The 20,188-nt window shown below is 40.4% G+C and overlaps 1 protein-coding gene across 1 annotated transcript in view; it reads right to left on the bottom strand.

The window, feature by feature from the left end:
* Nucleotides 1-20,188, bottom strand: part of gbe1b (glucan (1,4-alpha-), branching enzyme 1b) — an 88,813-nt gene that overhangs the window by 47,816 nt on the left and 20,809 nt on the right. Inside the window, exons 7-10 of the mRNA XM_023403619.2 lie at nt 18,618-18,827; nt 6,984-7,099; nt 6,203-6,330; nt 5,798-5,896 (exon numbers count right to left, since the gene is read on the bottom strand). Of these exons, the coding sequence (XP_023259387.1) occupies nt 5,798-5,896; nt 6,203-6,330; nt 6,984-7,099; nt 18,618-18,827 (553 nt within the window). The remainder of the gene's footprint in view (nt 1-5,797; nt 5,897-6,202; nt 6,331-6,983; nt 7,100-18,617; nt 18,828-20,188) is intronic.

Raw genomic sequence — 20,188 nt, 5'->3', positions numbered from 1 at the left:
CATGCTGCGACTGATTCAAGAGCCTCTCTGCTACCATCTCATGGTGCTGGGAAGGACTTGGAGGCAGAGATGCGTTTAGTGTAAAGCTTGTTTTTTTTGTTTTTTTTTACATTTGGTGGCTGCCCCGAGCATCCTGCCTCTCCAGCAAACACATGTAGTGCAACTTTGTTTGAGTTTGCGTTGCCATGGAGATATCCTCTCTTCACACATACAGTGCCGCCCCCAGAGGTGAGCTGGGAATGAAGGTGTGCAGCGCTCAATCCCGTGGATCAACCTAATGCCTCCCTGTCTTTATTTTTTCACAGTTTTAGAAATTAATGAACTTTCTGCCCACGCAAATGTGTCTGCCAGAAGCTTTGCTCAGCTGAAATGCACTCCTCCTCAGCCCACCTCGCTGAAGAAACGCGCACCGTCTCCATCCTGCGCCGCCAGTTAACACCATACAAGGGAGGCCTCACAGTGCAATTAGCTAATAAAACAGAGCAGGATAAAGCTGAAATGCTTCATCGAGCTGAGAGCGACGCTTGGCGCGGGGGGTCACAGAGAGTGGGCGCCCTTTAAAGGCTGTGATGAAGCCACAGACATGTTAACATAAACAAGCCGGAGCCCACCATTGCTTGGCGGCAGCCTGAATTCTTATTAAGTCATGTTAATTGAAAGAGTTTCCAGTATGATGGACAGAGCAAAGTGTGAGCACCAGAAATGGATTTTCCCCCTGAAACTAACAAGGAGAGAGCTGTGCAGACTGATATTTTCATTCAATTAAACGACGGGAAGAGAAACAAAAATCGGGACAATTGACTCAGAGGTCATTCAAGTTGAAGAGCTGAGAGAGGCAGAGGGATGCTGGAGAATTCTCTGCATTGCCTTCTCTTATTCAAGCTGTGACCAGCGAGCCCTCTACCTCCTCCGCCTCTAATTGTTTCAATTACATCTCAATCTATTGTAGCTGGAGGGAAGGGTGCTTGTTAAATTAGAGGGCTTTTGTAATATTATCCATTAGGAGTGACAGCATTTTATGGTCATAATCAGATCGAATCATCCAAACTTGTGCTGTGCGCCTTATCTGGTCCTCTCATTAGGATATCTTAATTTTTCACAGCCTGTTGGTCCTAACAGCCTTCTGCAGCCAGTAAATGAGTCATATCAATCAGTCATGCTGAGGACGAAACACAGCATGAGGCCCCGCTCGAGGAACCAAGAGAGATTCATTCGGGCACACATGTGAATCTATAAATAAGCTCACAGCTCTGTTGCTCTGTCTCTTTGTCTGTCTTTCCCTCTGTTTCTTCCTGCCCGTCTCTGTGTCTGTCTGTCCATCTTTCTGAACGCCTGCCCTCCCCGCTCCATGTCTCCTTCTCTGCAACACACACCTCACTGGAGGCTCCCCTTCAGTCCATTCAAATCCCTCCCTAATTGACACTCTGTGAGAAGAGGCAAGGCGAGCCCTGAGTGCACTTCACTGGCTATACCAAGGCATGTTCATATGAATGCTTCCCTGCACAGAAATACATGAATTTCACCGCTCGCTTGCTCCCCTCCATCTTCACGATTCACGTGGCGTTGACTCTCATCGGGGAAGCAACAAATTTAATTGAAATATAATGCAACCAGAAGAAGGATCTAAATGAATATTGCATCGCAAGCAATATTGTTTGAAAAGTAAAAGCAGCAGCAACCTCTCCTGAGGCATCCCGAGGATAATCCTGTGAAAACTCTGGTTACCGTGGAGGAGGCTGCGTCTCAGCGGTACAGCACTGCCTGCCGCACAGCTAGTGCAAGCATCACCGAGGAAGGTCAAGTCTGGGACTACCCCCCCCTCCCATCCTCTCCCTCCCTCTGCCCCTCTGTTCTCCTCCCTCCATCTCCGCTACTGAGTAAAACCCACCGCTGCGAGAGACAGACTTGATTAACGATGCATAGACTTCCCCCATCGAGAAACACAAGAAACTGTAGTGCAAGAGGATGCATGCGGCGCTGAGGTCACACACTTCGCTTTGCTTTTTCACCAAAATATGAGCAAATATAACTTCCAGTGTGGGCTCGTAGATAAAAAAGACACAGCTTTACATGAATCTTACAACGGATAACCTATTTAGGCATTCTGCAAACAGCATTTTTTTGTCAAATATCAAAGAAGAGCAGCTCTCTGCTTCTCTAAACATGCGCACATGCACGCACACACACACACACACACACACACAAACAGGACACAAAACAATCCACATCCACCAGCCAACCCAAACAGACAGAAACATCCCCAGGGATAACCTGCTGCCGCTCTGTTTCCCTACAAATGTACTTTCTAAAGTAATATTTGCTGATTTCATAAAAACACTTTGGCATACCGACGACGAATGGGTGGCATTTTTATTAATACAGACTTTGAAGAAAACACCAACGGGGCCAAGAAAATAAATTATGAGTTATGTACTGATCCCAAGTACTGTAAATTTATCCAAGTTCTCCAGAAGAGGCAAACATTGCTCCAAAACAAGGCTGGGAGAAAACCCATGAGCGGCTGGATGTCGGTACCATCAAAACAGAAAAGGCAAGAAAGAGAAACTTTCAGTTGAAGAAATATATAATAATCTTTATTTATTTCTGGATGGATGGATGGGTATTCTTGCACTATCCCTGTGCTACTTGGCTTCAGTTATGGACTTTCATACCTGATGGCTGCACAGTTATGAACAATGTTTTCCCATTGTGGGCCATTAAGTACTTTCACAGTGGCAGTTTGGGCTGAAGTGCCGAGCTAAAGGGTGCTTCAGCAGTTGTTGTGGAAGGACGGAGAATATTTGGCGCCCAGAATTTCTCATCCAGTCTGAAGCAGCGCCGGGTGGTAACACCTCACTCAATAGTGTTATCATCTCTGCCAGTAATGATTAGTGATAGAAAGCTCTATTTAAGAAGCGATATTAAATATTTAAGTTGTTTTTGTCACTGTTTCTGATAATAATATAATCATAAATACTGTATCAGACTGAGGTTGAATGATCTGAAAATTAGGTGCCATCACTGTCACCATGTTCATTTTCTCATAATTGTCAGCCCAGCTGATGACTGATTTTATGTGCTAAATCTAGTGTTAAAACTCTCATTCAGAGCTCCATATACTTTTATGTAAAAACTAACTACCAGTGGAAATCATAATGTGAAAATTAAAAGGGAAAATTACATTTTTTTTTATTGTAAATTACAAAACTACAGCCTCCCTAATTAAGGCATTTCAGGTCCACCATGTCTGTCCAAGTAAAATATTGGTAAATTATCTATGAGAATCAAATACAAAAAGCAGAGGGATGGGAGTCATCTACCACTGTGGAGGCTGCTCGCTATCTTTCCTTCAGTAGGTGTTTCTCTGTTTCTGTGTTGGAGTGTGTACACATTAGTAACATTTTGTCTGGGAGAGAGCAGAGCAAAGAGCTGCACACGTTGCTGTACAGCATGACTGATGCTAACCTTCGCCAAACATGGAAAAAACTCAAAAACTCTGACAGAAGGCGAGAAAACCGCTCTGGCCAACAGAACCTTTACTCACAAGACTTCTCTCTTCCACAGAGCAGTACAATCCAAACAACTTTCAAATGACACTGCGGTTCATTTCTTAGATAATGTTCACTCTACTACTACTACCACTACTACTACTACTACTGCTACAGTACTATAGTTAAAAAAATATATTTATGATGGGAAATGTGAAGTTTAGAGTCACAATATATTTAAAAAAAAAAAAACACAAAAATAAAAATGACATTGTAACATTCATTTAAGCCTGAAAAAGCATAAGAAATACGGTGAAGTGAATCATGGCTCAATAAATATCCAGATTTCATTTCATGCTTTTTGCCATTTAATGAAATTTATTCCTGCAAAATTCCTTCAATTCAGTTTAAAACATATTTTTTTGATGTTTCGGTATTACCCATTATCCTTAAAAACAATTGACCATTTTCCTCTTTCATTCATTGTGGGTGAAATCATTCTCTGTATATCCCCTGACAATGAGGTGAGGATGACATGAGGATGAGCATTTATTGTTGGTTGTTGTGTTTCTAATTTTCAGCTATTCAGATTGTCTCGACTGGTTTGGTAAAAAATCAACAGAGCATTGAATTCAAAACGAAAAATAACGTTTGCTTTGACATCATTTAAAGCTACCCCAAGGACAGACATTTCAGACTGAATAATGAATCAAAGTGAAATGTAAAGGTGGCTGTGAGCCTATTCAAACACTCCACTCAAGGAAAAAACATCACAAAAGAATGTTCAGCCTGGATCAGTGACTAGATGACCTTCATGTTAACATTATTAAAGCTTGTCTTTCAAATGAAAACATACATCCATGTAAAGGACTCGGAATTATTACTGATTTAAGAAAAAGGTCATTATGAATGAATAAGTCAAATGCTTCTAATTTCAATAAGAATTATGTCTCTTCCATCATTTATTCATAACTTTATGTTCGAAGGGGGATAAATTATGACCTTCCCATTCGCACAGCAGGTAGGATTAAGTCAGAAAAAAAGAAAAATAAATTAGCACTCCTTTAGAAAAAGCACAAAGACCTTCTTCAGTTTGATTAAAAAAAAAGAAGAAAAAAAAACCTTGCAGCTCAGAGTGAAAACAAACGACTCAAGTGCAAAGTCTCTTCACACATGGAGAGACTTCATGCCATTTTCTCCATAGCAGCCAGAGAAATCCAGACAATTCATGTGCACTATGATTGTAGGAATACAGTCATTGTTATCTGTTTCACGGAAATAGAATTCTTTGAATACTGATTTATCATTTTACGTGGTCCTTATATTCAGAAGTCTGTTTGGCATTTAACCGCTTGCAGCCGTAATAAAAAATCTTTATGTTGTTTCATTTTTTATGTAAAGCATTTTAAAACTGCATTTTAAGTATGAAAAGGTGCAATGAAATTGAGGATTCCTATTACAGAACAGGAGCAGCAGTGTAAAAGCAGTGCTTTATTTTATAGTATAGTGTCGGTATTACTAAAAGTATGAGCCCATGTTCTTTACAATTAAGGTAAGAAAAAAAAAAAGAACATATTTACAAGATTACAAGCAAAGTTTGTTGCCTATACAATAAGTGTCCAAAAAAGTGTATAAAGCAATATAAATACCTCATAATGTAATTCAATCTAATACAAAAACAATATCGAGTTGCAGTAAATAAATGCCTCCATGACATAATCTATAAAAACTGAACATTATAGCCTTTATCCCAGGACTATTCTATTCTATTAGTATGATACACAGAGTATAGAGAAGACATTTTCTAAGGATATATAAGCATTTATAGTGTACTCCTGCATTTCTGAATCAGTAACAATGGTGCTATTTCTCCCTGTACATGTTGCATCATGTTTCTAGGTGTATCAAGGCTCCATGACCATTCAAGTTACACCAGAGCACCAGAGTGTGCAGGCATCTCCAGGAAAATATAGGGCAAGATTCTCATGTCACTATACTGCTAAACAAGTTTTACACTTGAAAGCTTCTGGAAAGGCTCAAAAGCTTAGCAACAAGCTCAGCTGTAATGTACCACGAGAGTGCTTAATGCCTCCTAACATGCCCTGTCACTCCCTTTGTCTTTCATCCCTGTTTTGAAAACAAACGCTTTCACTTTTCTCTCTATTTGTGGCTGTTACGGATGTTTCTGTGAGAGCTCAGGCCCACAGTGTCTGTAAAAGTTGCTGGGGAGAAGTAGAAGAAAAAAAAACAAAAAAACAGACAGGGCATAAAAAAAGAGAGGGAGATTAAAAAGAAGTGAATCATCTTACCTGAATCCACTTGTCAGGAATGGCCATAGCCAGTCGGTAATCAAAACCAAGTCCTCCCTCCTCCACTGCTCTGCAGAGAGCAGGCATCCCTGACACATCCTGCGGAGAAGTCACACTATTTCATATCACATTTTCTCTTGGTGTGCACAGGTTTCTTTCCCAGAAGTCAGCCAAGATCACATCAATGCCACTCCACAGCGCACATATTAAGGGGCAAAAATCCTATACCACAGGCCAAAAAAGAGTGACATCCCATTTCCTTTTGCATTACTTCTTAATTACACCAATGAATACGTAAGTAAGCTATGCCTAACTAATAAGTGTTTTTAATTAATAATAGCTGTGGGCAGTGTCATTGCAATGTGAGCGGATGCTGACGGTGTGAGTGGTGCTGTGTTTTTTTACCTCTGCAACAGTGATGCAGTCAGGATAAAGGGTATGAAGAATGTGATTGGCAAGCATCAGGTAAACCAAAGAGTCTTCGTCCACCTGAAGGCCAAAGTACTCGCTGTAGTCCCCTGAGAAGGTTGCGCCTGAGGAGTAAACACCCACACAGTCAACACTCGTCATATTTTTCTACCCAAACTTCTAAAATCCTTCACTCCTCAGTTTTTTGTTTTTTTTTAAGCAATGCTACTGTTTCAGTCCATATATTCCTGGACAGACCTTCATATAAAAGACATAAATGTAATTTTATATGGCTCATTTTTAGGCTGATTTGGGTTAGAAACTAGTACAGAGACACATCTATTAACACCTACCAGTACTTAAGATACCAAAAGATTCATAATATCATAATAATATATAAAAAAAATAACATTTTAAAACTGTCTTTTGTTTTTGTGTAATTACATTCAAAGTTTGGGACATTTTCCATCTGTCTCACCACAATTAACTGGCTCTCCTCATTGAATAATTGATCAAATATCCAATCAGGCCCCGTTGTGTTATGTTAAATTGCACACTTCACTCAGAAAAAAAGACCTCATTTGAAATACTGTAGAGGAACAGGTTAGGCTCCATTATAGTGACTGTGCTGCTTGGGAAGAGCTCAGTTTAAACTCATGCCATAAATAAGTGTCTCATTTAGCTGCATTTATTTGTAAAAAAAAATAGGGGAGGATGGGACATGCTTTACACACACTACCCATTCCTGAATTTGGAGATGCACACAAACCAGTCTTACCGATGCCATGGTGATGGTAGAGCATAGACGTAACACCATCGAATCTGAAGCCGTCAAAGCGGTATTCCTCCATCCACCAGCGCAGGTTTGACAATAAGAACCGCAGCACTTCCCAGCTAGCAAAATACACAGAAAAACAGACAGGCACGCGCACACACACACACACACACACGCATACAGTTTCAAGGTCAGATAAACAAGAAGCCTTGAATTATTCACACATCTTATCATGTACTTTAGGCACCAGAGATTAATTTTCACCGCTACAGGACATTCACATATTGATAGCCAAAGCTCCATTATGTTGGAGATGGAGTGTCAGTGACAGGAGATGGTGTTTTCATTAACTACACTGTAGAGGGGATGCTGTCTTTCACATATCCAGTTGTCAGGATGAGAAATCAGCGGCTTACAATACACAATACGCAAAGTTTTCTGATTTCCATCGGACCACTTGTATGACCACTGGGCAAGTGTTTAGTATAGCCAGGTCCCTCCCTCAGTATTTCCACTGATAGGATTTTATGCTACACTTGGGTAAGCAAACACCATGGAGGGGAATTGAGTTCCCTCTCCTGAGGAGGAGAAAAACCATACCCTTCTACCCTCTTTGGCTTCCATCGTCAACATTTGAAGAGCTTCTTTGTCCTAGAAGCTAATGGGGCAAATACCCCTGAAAACAAATTGATGAAACCGACAAAAAGTGTAACTTGTGGCTGTGCTTTGTTGATCGTGATGCGCTACAAAGCGTGCAAATGCTCCGTGTGCCTGTTGGCTGGACTGTGTTGGTGGAGGCTGGAGGAGGTGGATTCCATAAACGGCCCCAGTCCTCGTTCCTGACTGAGTGATGGGAGAGTCATCTGGATAAGAACAGCCACTCAAGGCAAAATACACTACGCACCTCACCTCTTCCCATTCCCCGTGGCGCGTTGCCCTGGAAACGTCAGTTAAAACTCAAGATTTGGTCGTCTAGTCTATGCGGTATGCGTAATGAGCACCAAATGAAACACTGTACACACCGATGCCGCGCTGGAAAGGCGCGGCAAAGCATCAAGGATGTGAGACGAATGACACATTCAAGCCACTGATTAAATGTGAACTGCTGCCTCTGCATAGGCTGAACTTCACAACTCAGATGCTCTCCGTGTCCTCAGCTCCAACAATGGTTTTAATGATATGTGTATGGTGTCCCTGTACACAACCGCACTTATGAACCTAATATATATATATATATATTTTTTTTTTTTTTTTTTTTTTTTTTTTTTGAGGCAAATTGGAAGTACACTGGTGACCTTTCCTCACCAAAAGTTTCACGAAATATCATCTGACTTCCAGAGCTTCACAACAACCTCTACAGACTGTTCAGAGTTATTTTAATACTATAATTAACTGCACTGATTGGCTGGCCGCACAGCAGACCCCGGCCCCTCCCTTACATACCCTGGAGAGCCCGTGTGTATCTCCTACAGCACCTGCTATTGAACTAGACCCTTCATGATTTTTACAAAGTTAATAAATAATACAGTTTATTTGTATGAAAAACTACAGCATTTTTACCATTGCTGCAGAATGCGTATTACTGTATATGTCATCATGTTTCTTTCTTTGTTTTTATCCGCCAAAGTTTGTGTGGTCACTAGGTGGCAGTGTTACTGCATTTGTATGACGTTTTGCATTAAAAAATAATGAACAAAAAAGATATCTAACGACATTGTCTTCTAAAACCAACCATGCCATCTTCCAGTGTCCGTATTTTATCCATCTACGACTCAATGAATGAAGTTTGTGTTTGAGCAAGGGGACAGTTTATGCGGCAGAATTTATTTGCAGTGCTTGGGGTTTTTTTTAATTTCTGTGAAGCACACTGGAAGACTTCTGTATATGATAATGTGCTACACAAATACATTTGCCTTGCCTTGGGATATAGGACAAAGTTATTTGTTTGCATTGTTATGTTGTGTGTAAGAAGTTACTGAGGAAGTTATCCAACAAATGTTTCACCCCTGCGAGGGTATTCTGCTATTAAGGGACAGTCACATGGACCGTGCATTTGCATGTGGGTCAAGTTGGTAAAGTCTTACTTGCACCCACTGAATGCACTAAAAACAGAAACATTTAAATATTTACCATCCCTGTGTAGACAAAGAGTGAAGCAAAGATTTACTGTAAGGTTGAATTTTTAGACATTTCCATTATTGAAGATGTAAATGTGTTATTGAAGGAGGTTTTCCACAATTCTTAAACAAACGCTCCGATTTCCCTTCAGCTCTCTACATCTACAGTGGCAAGTTAAAAAACTGACTCCAATTCTGAATTACAAAAGTTTGATACTGAACTCCATTTGTTTTTTTTTTCCTCCAGTTGTGACACCACACTGTGGGGCAGTTCAACAGTTTTTTGCTTGAATGATGCAATTTCATCATGTCAAAAACTTGGTGAAGCAGTGAGTCCCAGATTCATGCTTCAACAACACTTCAATAACATCTCAAACTGCGAAAATCCATCCCAACACCAGACGATTCTTGTTCTGAGTGATACCTCCTCTTTAAAACGTATTGATTCAGCCTCTGAATGTTGCAACACTAAATTCTGAAGATTACATCCTCTGTGGCGAGAGACAAAATCCCAGATTTCTTTCGCCAAGTAAACCATGACACAAAAGACATTTAAATGCGTTGCCCTCTGCGCTCCATTCCTCAGGGATGACCAACCCCAGCACTGTTTGACAGGTGTGAAGCTGCATGTTACATCGGCGCTTCCTCCTTCCCTTGAGGAGGAGCACAAGGGAGCCTAGTATGATCCGATATAGCAGCCTGGCTGGGTGGTCACGCAGACCCTGTGATAAATAGATTAGGTCCTCCACTCCACTGCGCAGAGCCAACAAAGGCTCAGACACAATGTATCCCCACGGGATGGAGATAATAGCCAGTGAGAGCCAGAGGCCCAAGATGAAACCATACTGCCACATTAGGACCCACAATGCCATTCATCATGAAGTCCAATTACAGTGAGAAAGTTAGATCTCTATGCTCGATGCAATACACCGCTTATCTATGCAGTTCAATGAAGTTATCACTCAGTCTGCAGTGTTAATACAACAGCAAATTGCATATTACATTGTCCTCATGCTAAAGCTCAGCAATGACAGTGAAACCTGGTTAGGGAGCACTAATAGAGTAAAGCTCTAATATTGCTGCTTGTAGAGTATGATAAGGTAATCTATCATATGTGGTGTTGTTTTACCTGCAGGCGCACGCTGCTATAGAAGTCACTACAAGTTCCGGCAATTGGGAAAGATCAGAATGACCGTCTGACTAGAGCCATTACAAAAACTGAAATAGAAACAGCAGTGAGCAGATTAAAAACAAATTACAAACCTGGCAGTGACGGTCCGCCACCAGAGTGCTACAGAAACGTTCAGTGACCAACTTATACAATTACTTGAGCCTTCATCTAACTGTACACCTGAACATGGTGAGCTCCCACCATCGTAGAAGGAAGATGTAATATCAGTGAGCCCTAAGGGAGGGAGCAGTGAGACTTGCTCGGTTTCTGGATCCATATCCATGCTGAACATAAATTATAAATTGTGTACCTTGGTTATTGCAAAAACAAATGAAGTTATTTTTAATTTTTGGATGACATAATAGAAGATAGATAGATCATACAGGTTTTTATTAAGGGATGCCAAAACTGGACTTTTCTATCTAGCGCTTGAGGAATTTGGACTAAATGGGAAGATTGTCCGGTGTATTAAAAAAACTTTATCAAAATCCAACTGCAAGGATAAAAATAAATGGTAGTCTGACTGATAGTATAATATTGGAACGGTCTATCAGGCAGGGTTGCTGTCTTTCCCTGACCTTAGCCGCAATTTTTATAGAGCCTCTGGCAAAAGCTATTAGGCAGAATAAAGATCTTAAAGGGGTAAAGGTCGGGAATGAAGAACATCATCAGGCTTTAGAGGAGCCAGACATAAACCTCCCTGTCTTAATCAATCAAATTGGGATGTTTGGCTTTTGGATATAAATTGAATTTAGCGAAAACACAGATTCTTATGATGAATTACTACCCTGCCAAAACTATGCAACAAAATTTTAACTTGCATTGGAGTTCCAAAAAAAAAACATTCCCCGAGGTCACTTTAACAAGAGGAATCGATAAACTCCATAAAGTAAACTGTATCATAGCGGAACAGGACATAAGGAACAATACTGAGAGGTGGGCTATCCTCTAGATTTCAGATATCAGACACTATATTATAAAAATGAATGTCCTTCCACGACTTCTTTAATTATTTCAGTCATTGCCTATTGAAATACACGTGAAACAATTCAATTAAAGCCTGGAACAAAGTTATTTCAAGGTTCATATGGAATGGTCAAAGACCAAGAGACCAATTTAAAACATTACAGATCAGGAAATATTTTTAAAAAGGGGGTTAATATTTCCATGCAGCATAAATTAGACCAGCAATTTACTGGTGCACTAATGACTAATGAAGCAGATGGAAAAAACCTTGAGCAACATGCACAGGGACGGGAAATTCAAAGCCTCATTGGAGACGAACTTGTAAAAAAGACTTGCTTGAACATGTAGTAGCTGTCACTCGATTGACGTTAGAGCTACGGTTTAATCTGGTACAAAAACATCGATTGGGGAAAGAGCTCAGACTTCTTCAATGGAAAGCTTATTTTATCCCTGGCATGCTTGATCAGAGGTTCAAACAATGGATTCCAAGTGCTATAACAGCATTATGCACCATAACAAAAGCGGCTGAAACAAAACTATGCATTAAACAACCAGGGATACTTCAGACATTTGAAATGAAGGGAATTTTATGGCAGGGAAATAAAGCATCACAGGATCTTAGATAAAAATGGGATAATTTGAACCATAATTCGCTTTTACAACATGAAGAAATACAGAGTAATATCAGCATTATATCAGCATCTAAAGGAGAGGGGAGGAAATACAACACTACATGTAAAGAGCAGAGGAAATGGGAAAAGGAATTGGATGTGAACATTTCAGAAGATGAACAGTTTGATATTGGAGAACACAACATCCTCACGTGCCTGGAGAAAACACTGGAGGAAGAATGTAATTAGATTCTTTATTGCACCCGAAATTAAGAGCAAATACTTCTCTATAGCGCAACCATGTATGAGACGATGCAAGGAAATAAATGTAGATCGTTCTCATGCGTTTTAGCTTTGCCTTGGGATTGTGCAGTTTCGGGGGGAAATAATTGATATTCTGGGCTGCGATCTACCTAAGTCATCTAAGGTACTGCACTTTTGCAATATGACGGGAGATATTGTGTTAAGAGAAGACAGATGTTTGATGAAACTCACGTTGGCAACTTGTAAAAAGGGCCATCGCAAACAGGCGGTACGAGGCAGAGCCACCAACACAAAATGAACGGCTGAAAATTGTGAATGGAATTTAATGATATGGAGCAGCTGAGGAACGGCGGCGAGAGAAATGGACGATGTTTACATGTCAACAACGAGATAAGACAACGAACCACCGAACAAATAGATTCAATGGGGACAGAGAAACCCGTATATCTTTTCATGTTTATTTATGTTTTTGTGTGTGCGTGGGTATGTGGCCTTTCTGTAACAGAGAAACAATAAATAATACAGTTAAAAAAGTTTAACTTTAAACAACAGACATGTTTCACGTCAGCTTCATGCTTAGTTGCTGCTCCAGCTCAACATGACTGTGACCCATATGATGGTATTTACGTCCTGTCGCTGGCAGAGCGGATACTGAAACACGCTGCGTTCCTAGAAGTCAATCTTGCATAAGGCGTCATGGCAACTTGTCAGGATGGCAGAGAGAGAAAGATTTAAGTCCCTGTTTTCACAACATCACAGGTAAGCTGCAGATAAGAGAACATAAATTTAAGAAGCTGACAGGTCACACAAGAAGTGTGATGCTCAAACAACGATGCCAGACAGCCCGATGGATGGTGTGCATTTGTTGGACGAAAAAGGACAAATAAGGTGCCTCGTTTAACGCTTTTCAAACTTTTGTCCAATCCCTGCAGCCATTAATGCGTCTAGGACAGAGATATTGACAGGCGTGACACCTGCAATAAATTCACATTTCTTGGTTGAAGCTTTGATTTATTTATTTATTCAATTGTGGGATTATTCATTCAGCTTGTGGACGCATTAAATACACGTGCACAGTAGAATACTGAAGGATATGACTTGCTGATGTTGTATGATGTCTTTTCAATTACTTTTGCAACTAAAAGGTGGAGATTTTAATCATGTCTAGTTGTCACATACCTTTTCATAAAATAAGCAGCAGTCCAGTAAAAACATAGTCAGTACTGTGGGCGTCTTAAAATGCAAATGTGTGCTCTGTGCCGGACATGTGTAACAAATACATCTTTATACTTCGTACCACATTGTTAAGCAGCCTTTCAGACAGTCTGGTGATGCTGGCTGCCTCGCGGGGTAAACTCTCATCTAGCTGTCTGACAGACTGTCCCTGTATTGCTGTGCTTTGTGTCAGATATCTGCCATTTGTCTGGCATTCTTTAGGCTGCCTGGCAGCTAGCTGCTCTTGCTTGGCATCCTGGGAGGGATATTCTGCTGCCTGTGAGACTGTTTGTATGTTTAGCAACCTGTAATTAGTATCACCTTGTTCTTGCAGCCTTTCAGGAATCAACTGCAGTCTGGCAGGCCAATTCTGCCCTGTAGGAGTTTCCTCCAATGAGCCATATTTTGGTAGTGGCAGTATATCTCTGAAGGTGTATGTTCTCATGTATAATCACTGACACTACTTAAATGATATGACCATTCTGGCAAAGCAAAGATAAGGCTAAATTATAGGCATGCCTCCAAAATCATAGTTTCACAGTTAGCTAGTTAGCTGGCTAACATCACCATCATGTGTTGCAATGTGCTAACCTCTCTGGCTTGTTAATTACAAAAACAGGTGGGCAAGAACTTGGCAGCCAGCCTTGAGGGAGGGTGCTCCCTTACAGGCTTTACTGAGGGAATAACAGTCCCTGGGGTTGGGTGAGCAGAAGAAGAGGGACGAGTCACAGCAGACGCCACTTTGTTAGTTTTTTTTTTTATCACAATATTTCAGACCAGTTGCACTGTCTGCTACATCGGTGTAGATGGAAATGAAACATTCATTAGCAAAATACTGCAAAACTTTGCCATCTTGTACTGAGCGGGTGAGTAGTGTGTCTCAGTATCGTCTGAAAGAGCAACACTCAGTGGCAGCTCTTTGCTGTCATCTCTTACCACTGAAAAAAAGGACTGCCTTATATAAGTTTATTGGCTCATAATTCAATTTGCATGATGTTTACACTTATGAAATGTCTCTTCTCTGTAATCGACAATCTACAATCTCTTGAGCATTTAAGAGCTAAATTATTCATTTGGATCACATAAACAAAATCGCCTGGCAACAAATAGAAATCTCTTTGCACATATCACTGCCATGGAACTTTTTTTTTTTCCTATTTGTCAGATAGTTTTAAGGAACTGATGGGCATGGGGGTACAGAGCTGCTAGGTTCCTACCCACTGGCTCCATCCAGCACCTCGTGGAAGCACTGCAGGCAGCTGCAACCAGCCGGCATGCACACCTACAGCTAAGCTCAGCTCATTAGCTGAAGCTCACCAGAGGGGATAAAACTGCTTTTCCACTTGCTGTGTGACTTGATGGGGCAGGGGAAAGATCTCATGGGTGCTAAATAGTGAAATGACTGAATTTGGACTGAGTTGACATTTCATGTTTGAGGTTATTGATTGATCAGACGGTAGCCAGGCCCCAACTACTGTCCAAAGTCCCTGTATGCTGAAAACATGAATGCTCCGAGGGGAGAGAGAGACAGATTTTTTTTTTGTGTGTGTCTTTTGTTATGGTTTCTACTGTGTTTCCTTAAAATACAAGCCTGTCATTTATCAGCAGGATGATTCTTTGTTTCCCTACATGTGTTCCCTTGTGTATTATTACCTCCAGCAAGGAGGTTGTGTTTTCAACCGTGTCTGTTTATTTGTCAGCAGGATTACGCAAAAAGTGCTGAACCGATTTGCACCAAACTTGGTGGAGGGATGAAGCATGATGCATTGAAGGACGCATTGAATTTTGGGGCAGATCCAGATCATTTACTAGGAATTTGAATTTTTTTTTTTTTCTCTTAAGACTGGTTTGTGTTGTCTGCAATTGGCCTTGGTGGAGGTCTGTGCTTTCTGAGTGCCCTTCACGATATTCTGTGCTATGTTACAATTTCACAATCAATTTAAAGGACATTTAGCTGGCATGCTGAAGGCTGAAAACACACAGTAAAAGAATAAATGATGAAGGTGCAAACAGACCTCACACTGTCAAAAGTCATGTTAACATGATGATATATGTCCAGTAGTTTTTTACATTGCTCTTTAAAAACTGCATATGAGTGTATGATGGTAGAAATACTCAAATATTATATATTCCAGTAGCTTATAATAAGGAAACCTTTATTATAGTATATGAAAAGATACACTTATCACTGGTTTTATCGCTATATTATATATCAGAAAACCTAAATGATTTGATTCTGCTTTATTTGAGCTCTCATACCAAGGAATATACTTACAATCCAAGCAGTGCTAATCTCCTTTACTGAATACGTGTTAGATCACTATTCATATTGCCCCATTCACACATGATTAACAAATATTTGAACGTAATAAAAACACACATATAGAATGATCTTGTCAAAGAGAGAATTATTGCTCCTTGGTCCTCAAACACTGGGCCGATCTCTCAGCATGAGGACATGGACAGGAGTTAAAAAGAGTTTTCAGAAGCCTGGCCGTGAGCCTATTTTTCATATCTTAAGAATTCACACAAAGATTGATGAAAAATGGATGCAAATGATCCTGTGAGAAGTGGGGGGGATTACAGAATGAGCCCACATCAAGCTTCTCAGAACTCTCACATCTGAAGGCCCTGATCTGCAAAAAGGCTTGGCTTCTGTGGCTGCCAACCCCCTACACGCCGAGCCATGGGCTCTGTTCCCTCGGTCACTGTCTCAAGGTGACTTTGACGTATTTGAAAAGGTTTACGAAGGTAACAGTGGCCAACAAATAACGCAGATAGTTCTGCTTATGAAGAGCAGCTGAGTGTCTGGTGTATAAGTGGATATCAACCTGTGCATACATAAACTGTACATCCAAGAACCTCTTGACATAGACCACATATATTGTGAGCCAGGGCAAGCGTCTGCAGTGTATGTACCTGCACAGTTTCAATGCAGCTCAGTACTTTTACGATAAAGTTGGTATTCAGCAACTGCAAAACTACTTCTCGCCTTTCTGCAGCCTGGAACCAATGTTTGCAAAGTCAGACATTTTTAATACTGAATGCAGACGCATTTGACTCCAAGGCAACTCAAGTTAACAAATAGGATAGCAGGCATCTATCTAAACAGCATTCTCTCCAGACTGAGGTGAATGGTGAATGTTTTATGAGGAAAAGTTGAAGAGAAACACATACTGACTAAAAAAAAGAAAAAAAGAAAAAAAAAAAAAAAAAAGGTGCTCTGTGATAAAGATGCAGAAATGGAAGCAGAGCAGAGGAGGCAGCAACGGGGAAAATATATCTTTGCTCCGATAGCCTGTATCAGTCAGCTTCTGTCAACCTAATAAGAACATCATGGTCAGACTGTGATGGCTGATAGCAGGGCTGCTTGATTAAAAACAGGCTGTGTTTCACATGAGGTTCACGGCTAGCCTCTGAGGTTCATTTCCTTCTAAAGGGAGTAGCAGAAAAGCTTGACACCAACGACACGTCCAAACAACCTGTGAGAGGCAGAGAAGACAAATGAACTGACTATGACATTGCAGTGCTCCTCTGGGCTTTTACAAATGACTCCTCATATGCCTCCCAGTCGTGGCATATGTCTGCACCGTGTCTAATGAGTGCTTCTGATATGAGGAGAGTTCAATAACTAATGAAAGAAGAACCTTGTTCTCTTATTATAGCCCCCATGCCTGACACTAAGCATTGTGTAATGTATTGGAAACTGCTGCACACCAACACGCACTTATTAAAAAACGAGTTTAAAAAAAAAAAAGGCATTTGATAGACTCCTTAATGTTGCGCTGGGCTCATTTTGTGGGTACAGAGGAAAGAAGAGAGACACTTAATTAACAGGGTTTACAACAACACCAATCAATAGTTTTGGTGTGCACTGAGCACGAGCGGAGTCAGAGAACAGCCCGTCGACTTCAGAGCCTTCACGTTTGTCCTGGCACTTTTGTAATTAGCTGATAATGTGAATATAACCAAAGCCTAGCAACACTGAAACATCAAATCATCACTCGCGATGCATTAAAATTCAACACCTGTCTGTACAAATGTGTAAAAGGTAAAAAAAGGAAATAAAATCAAGAGTATTTGAGGAAAATTTAAATTCACCATTAATAGCCCTTTCTACGCTTTAGGAATATCAGATTAACAGAAGGTGAGAGATGTAATCTGTCATTTTTGCCATGACGTCTTGCTTTTGACCTTCAGCACGTCACGCTGTATCAGACAGTCTCATAAAATATAAAGAGTGGTATGTCAGCTACCATTTTGCCTCATTTATCAGTCTCTTCATATGTTGCTTATACAATTTCTGTTTTAAATTCTGAAACCCTAAAACCGCAACGCTCATTTATTAGCCTTGTTTACAAAGAACACAAACATTCATATATCTGATGGAGCCAAGGCTGGTTTTAAATCTCTTTCACGAGTTTAGTATCATATGTAACCATTCAAATGCAGCTTTTAATCCCCATTTGTGGAGCATAACGTAAAGTTGAGTTCAAATTGCAGTAATCAGTGGGCGGTTCCTTGCTTTTCATATCGTGGCTGTTGCTAAAAGGCTCAGAAGAAATGGAATGTCAGATTTAATTGCCTCAAAATTATAGCAGCACAAAGTCGGGCAAAAGTAAAGGAGTCCTACAGTGCTGGTTAAAATGTAAAATGTAGAGGAGCACGTTTTCACAACTACTGTACATCAGTAAGTAATTGCATTCTGATTTAATTACATAGTGCAGCCTCTGTGTTGAAAATGCTCTAAAAGGCTCTTACAGCTTCCATAAAAGACTTCACAATCACCTGTTAGTGTTCCCTGAGAACATTTTTTTCTCCACCTTGATGGAACTGAAAATGTAAAATGCGGTGTGCAATACTAATGCATCAAATTGACCTAAACATCGTGCTTTAGCCATATGCACCAATGCACATCTTAAAAATAAGTCGTGCATCAGTGCACTACATATTTTTGTGCCAAACAAACTAAACACATAATTATGCTAAAAAGAAACAGCTTGTGTTGTTTAAAAATCTTGAGGTGAGGTACTGTAGGTGGCGGGATGAAGAAATTTCTCATTCAAACTTATAAATACACAAAACAAATACATTAAAAGACTTTCTCAAACTCCTGTGAAGAATTAAAGATCATTTAGGTTACTAATACATTTTCTTCCTTAATGGCTTTTGAGTTTACTTTTATCAACTGTACTTCTAAACATGCAAACCACATCAATTCATGTACCGCAGCGTGGTTAATTCACACACATATGAAGTACAGAAGTTAACACTAGCGCCAAACAGGAAGTACCTGGAGTAGTTGAAGAGGCGGCTGTCCCAGAGCTTGTGCTCCCCTCTGGGTGGAGAGTGGAAGAAACAGGAGTCAGAGCCATCGAACCTGTTCAGACCGTCCTCTGTGTTCTTGGACGCATGGCTGTGAACGACGTCCAGCAGCACGATGATGCCCATCGAATGAGCCACATCGATCAGCTGCTTCAGCTCGTCTGGGGTACCGTACCGACTGCAGATATACAGATAGTTTGTATTAGTTCACCATAGCCACACCCCACCCCGTCCTAAACCCTCTCAAATTTACTCTTACTAGTAGTCTTAACCCTAAAGCCAAGTCCTGATGTCAAAGTTACCCTTAGAAGACGAATGGACCAACTGTCCTCAACTGAGCTTCTAACCATATAAATAAAAGAGCAACCATGTATACACGTGTTCAAAAACAATCTGTACATGTTTCCAAGGACCAAAGATGTGTTGTGCATTATGTTTTTCAATTTCCCTAACCTCTCAGTCAAATTTCATAGTCCATAGTCCATAGACCATAGTCCATAGTCCTATACCTTAACTTGCCCCCTCCCCCAAAAATAAACCTGGTTAGTGACTTGTGCAACTTGATGAGCAACAAAAATACCCTCGGTTTGGAGTTCATTTTTCCTTAACATACTATCACAGTGTCAGCAGGCCTACAATTTAGGAGCAAGTGCAAGTGCACATACTGAATTTATATTTTCATTAAAATGTGTTTGTGACTTTAGAGCAGTACTGTATATTATTTCACAAACATAATCTCCTTCATTTATCTAAAGATCCATTACAGCCACGCTGACATTCAGGGTTATGAGCATTTTTCCATTTGATAGCTTTTATATAATATAGTAACTCTTCAACCTTTTAATACCATCTAAAGGGTCATGAAGAACACACTCTGGAAACACTCAGAAAACCACAGAGTAACTGCATATATGCATTAACACCTCCATTTACAAACACACAGGTATCTTTGTGTGCACACCAATAATGTCTGTCCGTCCTTCCAGCTATCATTGCATCAGCTTCCTTACAAAACAGGACACATAGCGACAGTATTACCCGGCTTCCCGCTACTCAACCGCTCGGGTTTTAAATGACATCGAGAGATCAATCATGGGTGAAATTACACCATATACATTACACTTTGGGTTTATGCTCTACTCGAAGAAAAGAAGGAGGGATCTCTGAGAGAAGATAAATACTCCGGCTAGTCCACTTTTATCTACAACTCCCTCCACTGTCTGGAACAAAGGCAAATGTATTTACAGAGGGGTTTTCTGTGGGTGTCAGACTTCCTAACCTTGATTTGAGATGAGTTGAGCAGGAAGTTACTGATGCTGTTTGTTTTTCAAGACCCTCCAAATTAACTGTTTGCAGTTCTATTAACGACAGATTCTGTAAATAAGAAAATATATCCGCAAATTATACTAAGATAGCAGGCCTGGTCAATTTGGCAATACCTGTGGTTATTGGTGATAACAACAATGATGAAGGTCCCAGAATTCACTTTGAAATCACACTTACTAACACTAACCCTGCCGCAAGTGACCACTAACCCAA

This window comes from Seriola lalandi, unplaced genomic scaffold (genome assembly GCF_002814215.2).
Source record: "Seriola lalandi dorsalis isolate HSWRI2012SDOR001 ecotype SW California unplaced genomic scaffold, Sedor1 jcf7180002054163, whole genome shotgun sequence".
NCBI lineage: Eukaryota > Metazoa > Chordata > Actinopteri > Carangiformes > Carangidae > Seriola > Seriola lalandi.
Note: the sequence above shows the minus strand (reverse complement) of the source record. Positions and strands in the feature narration are given on the sequence as shown.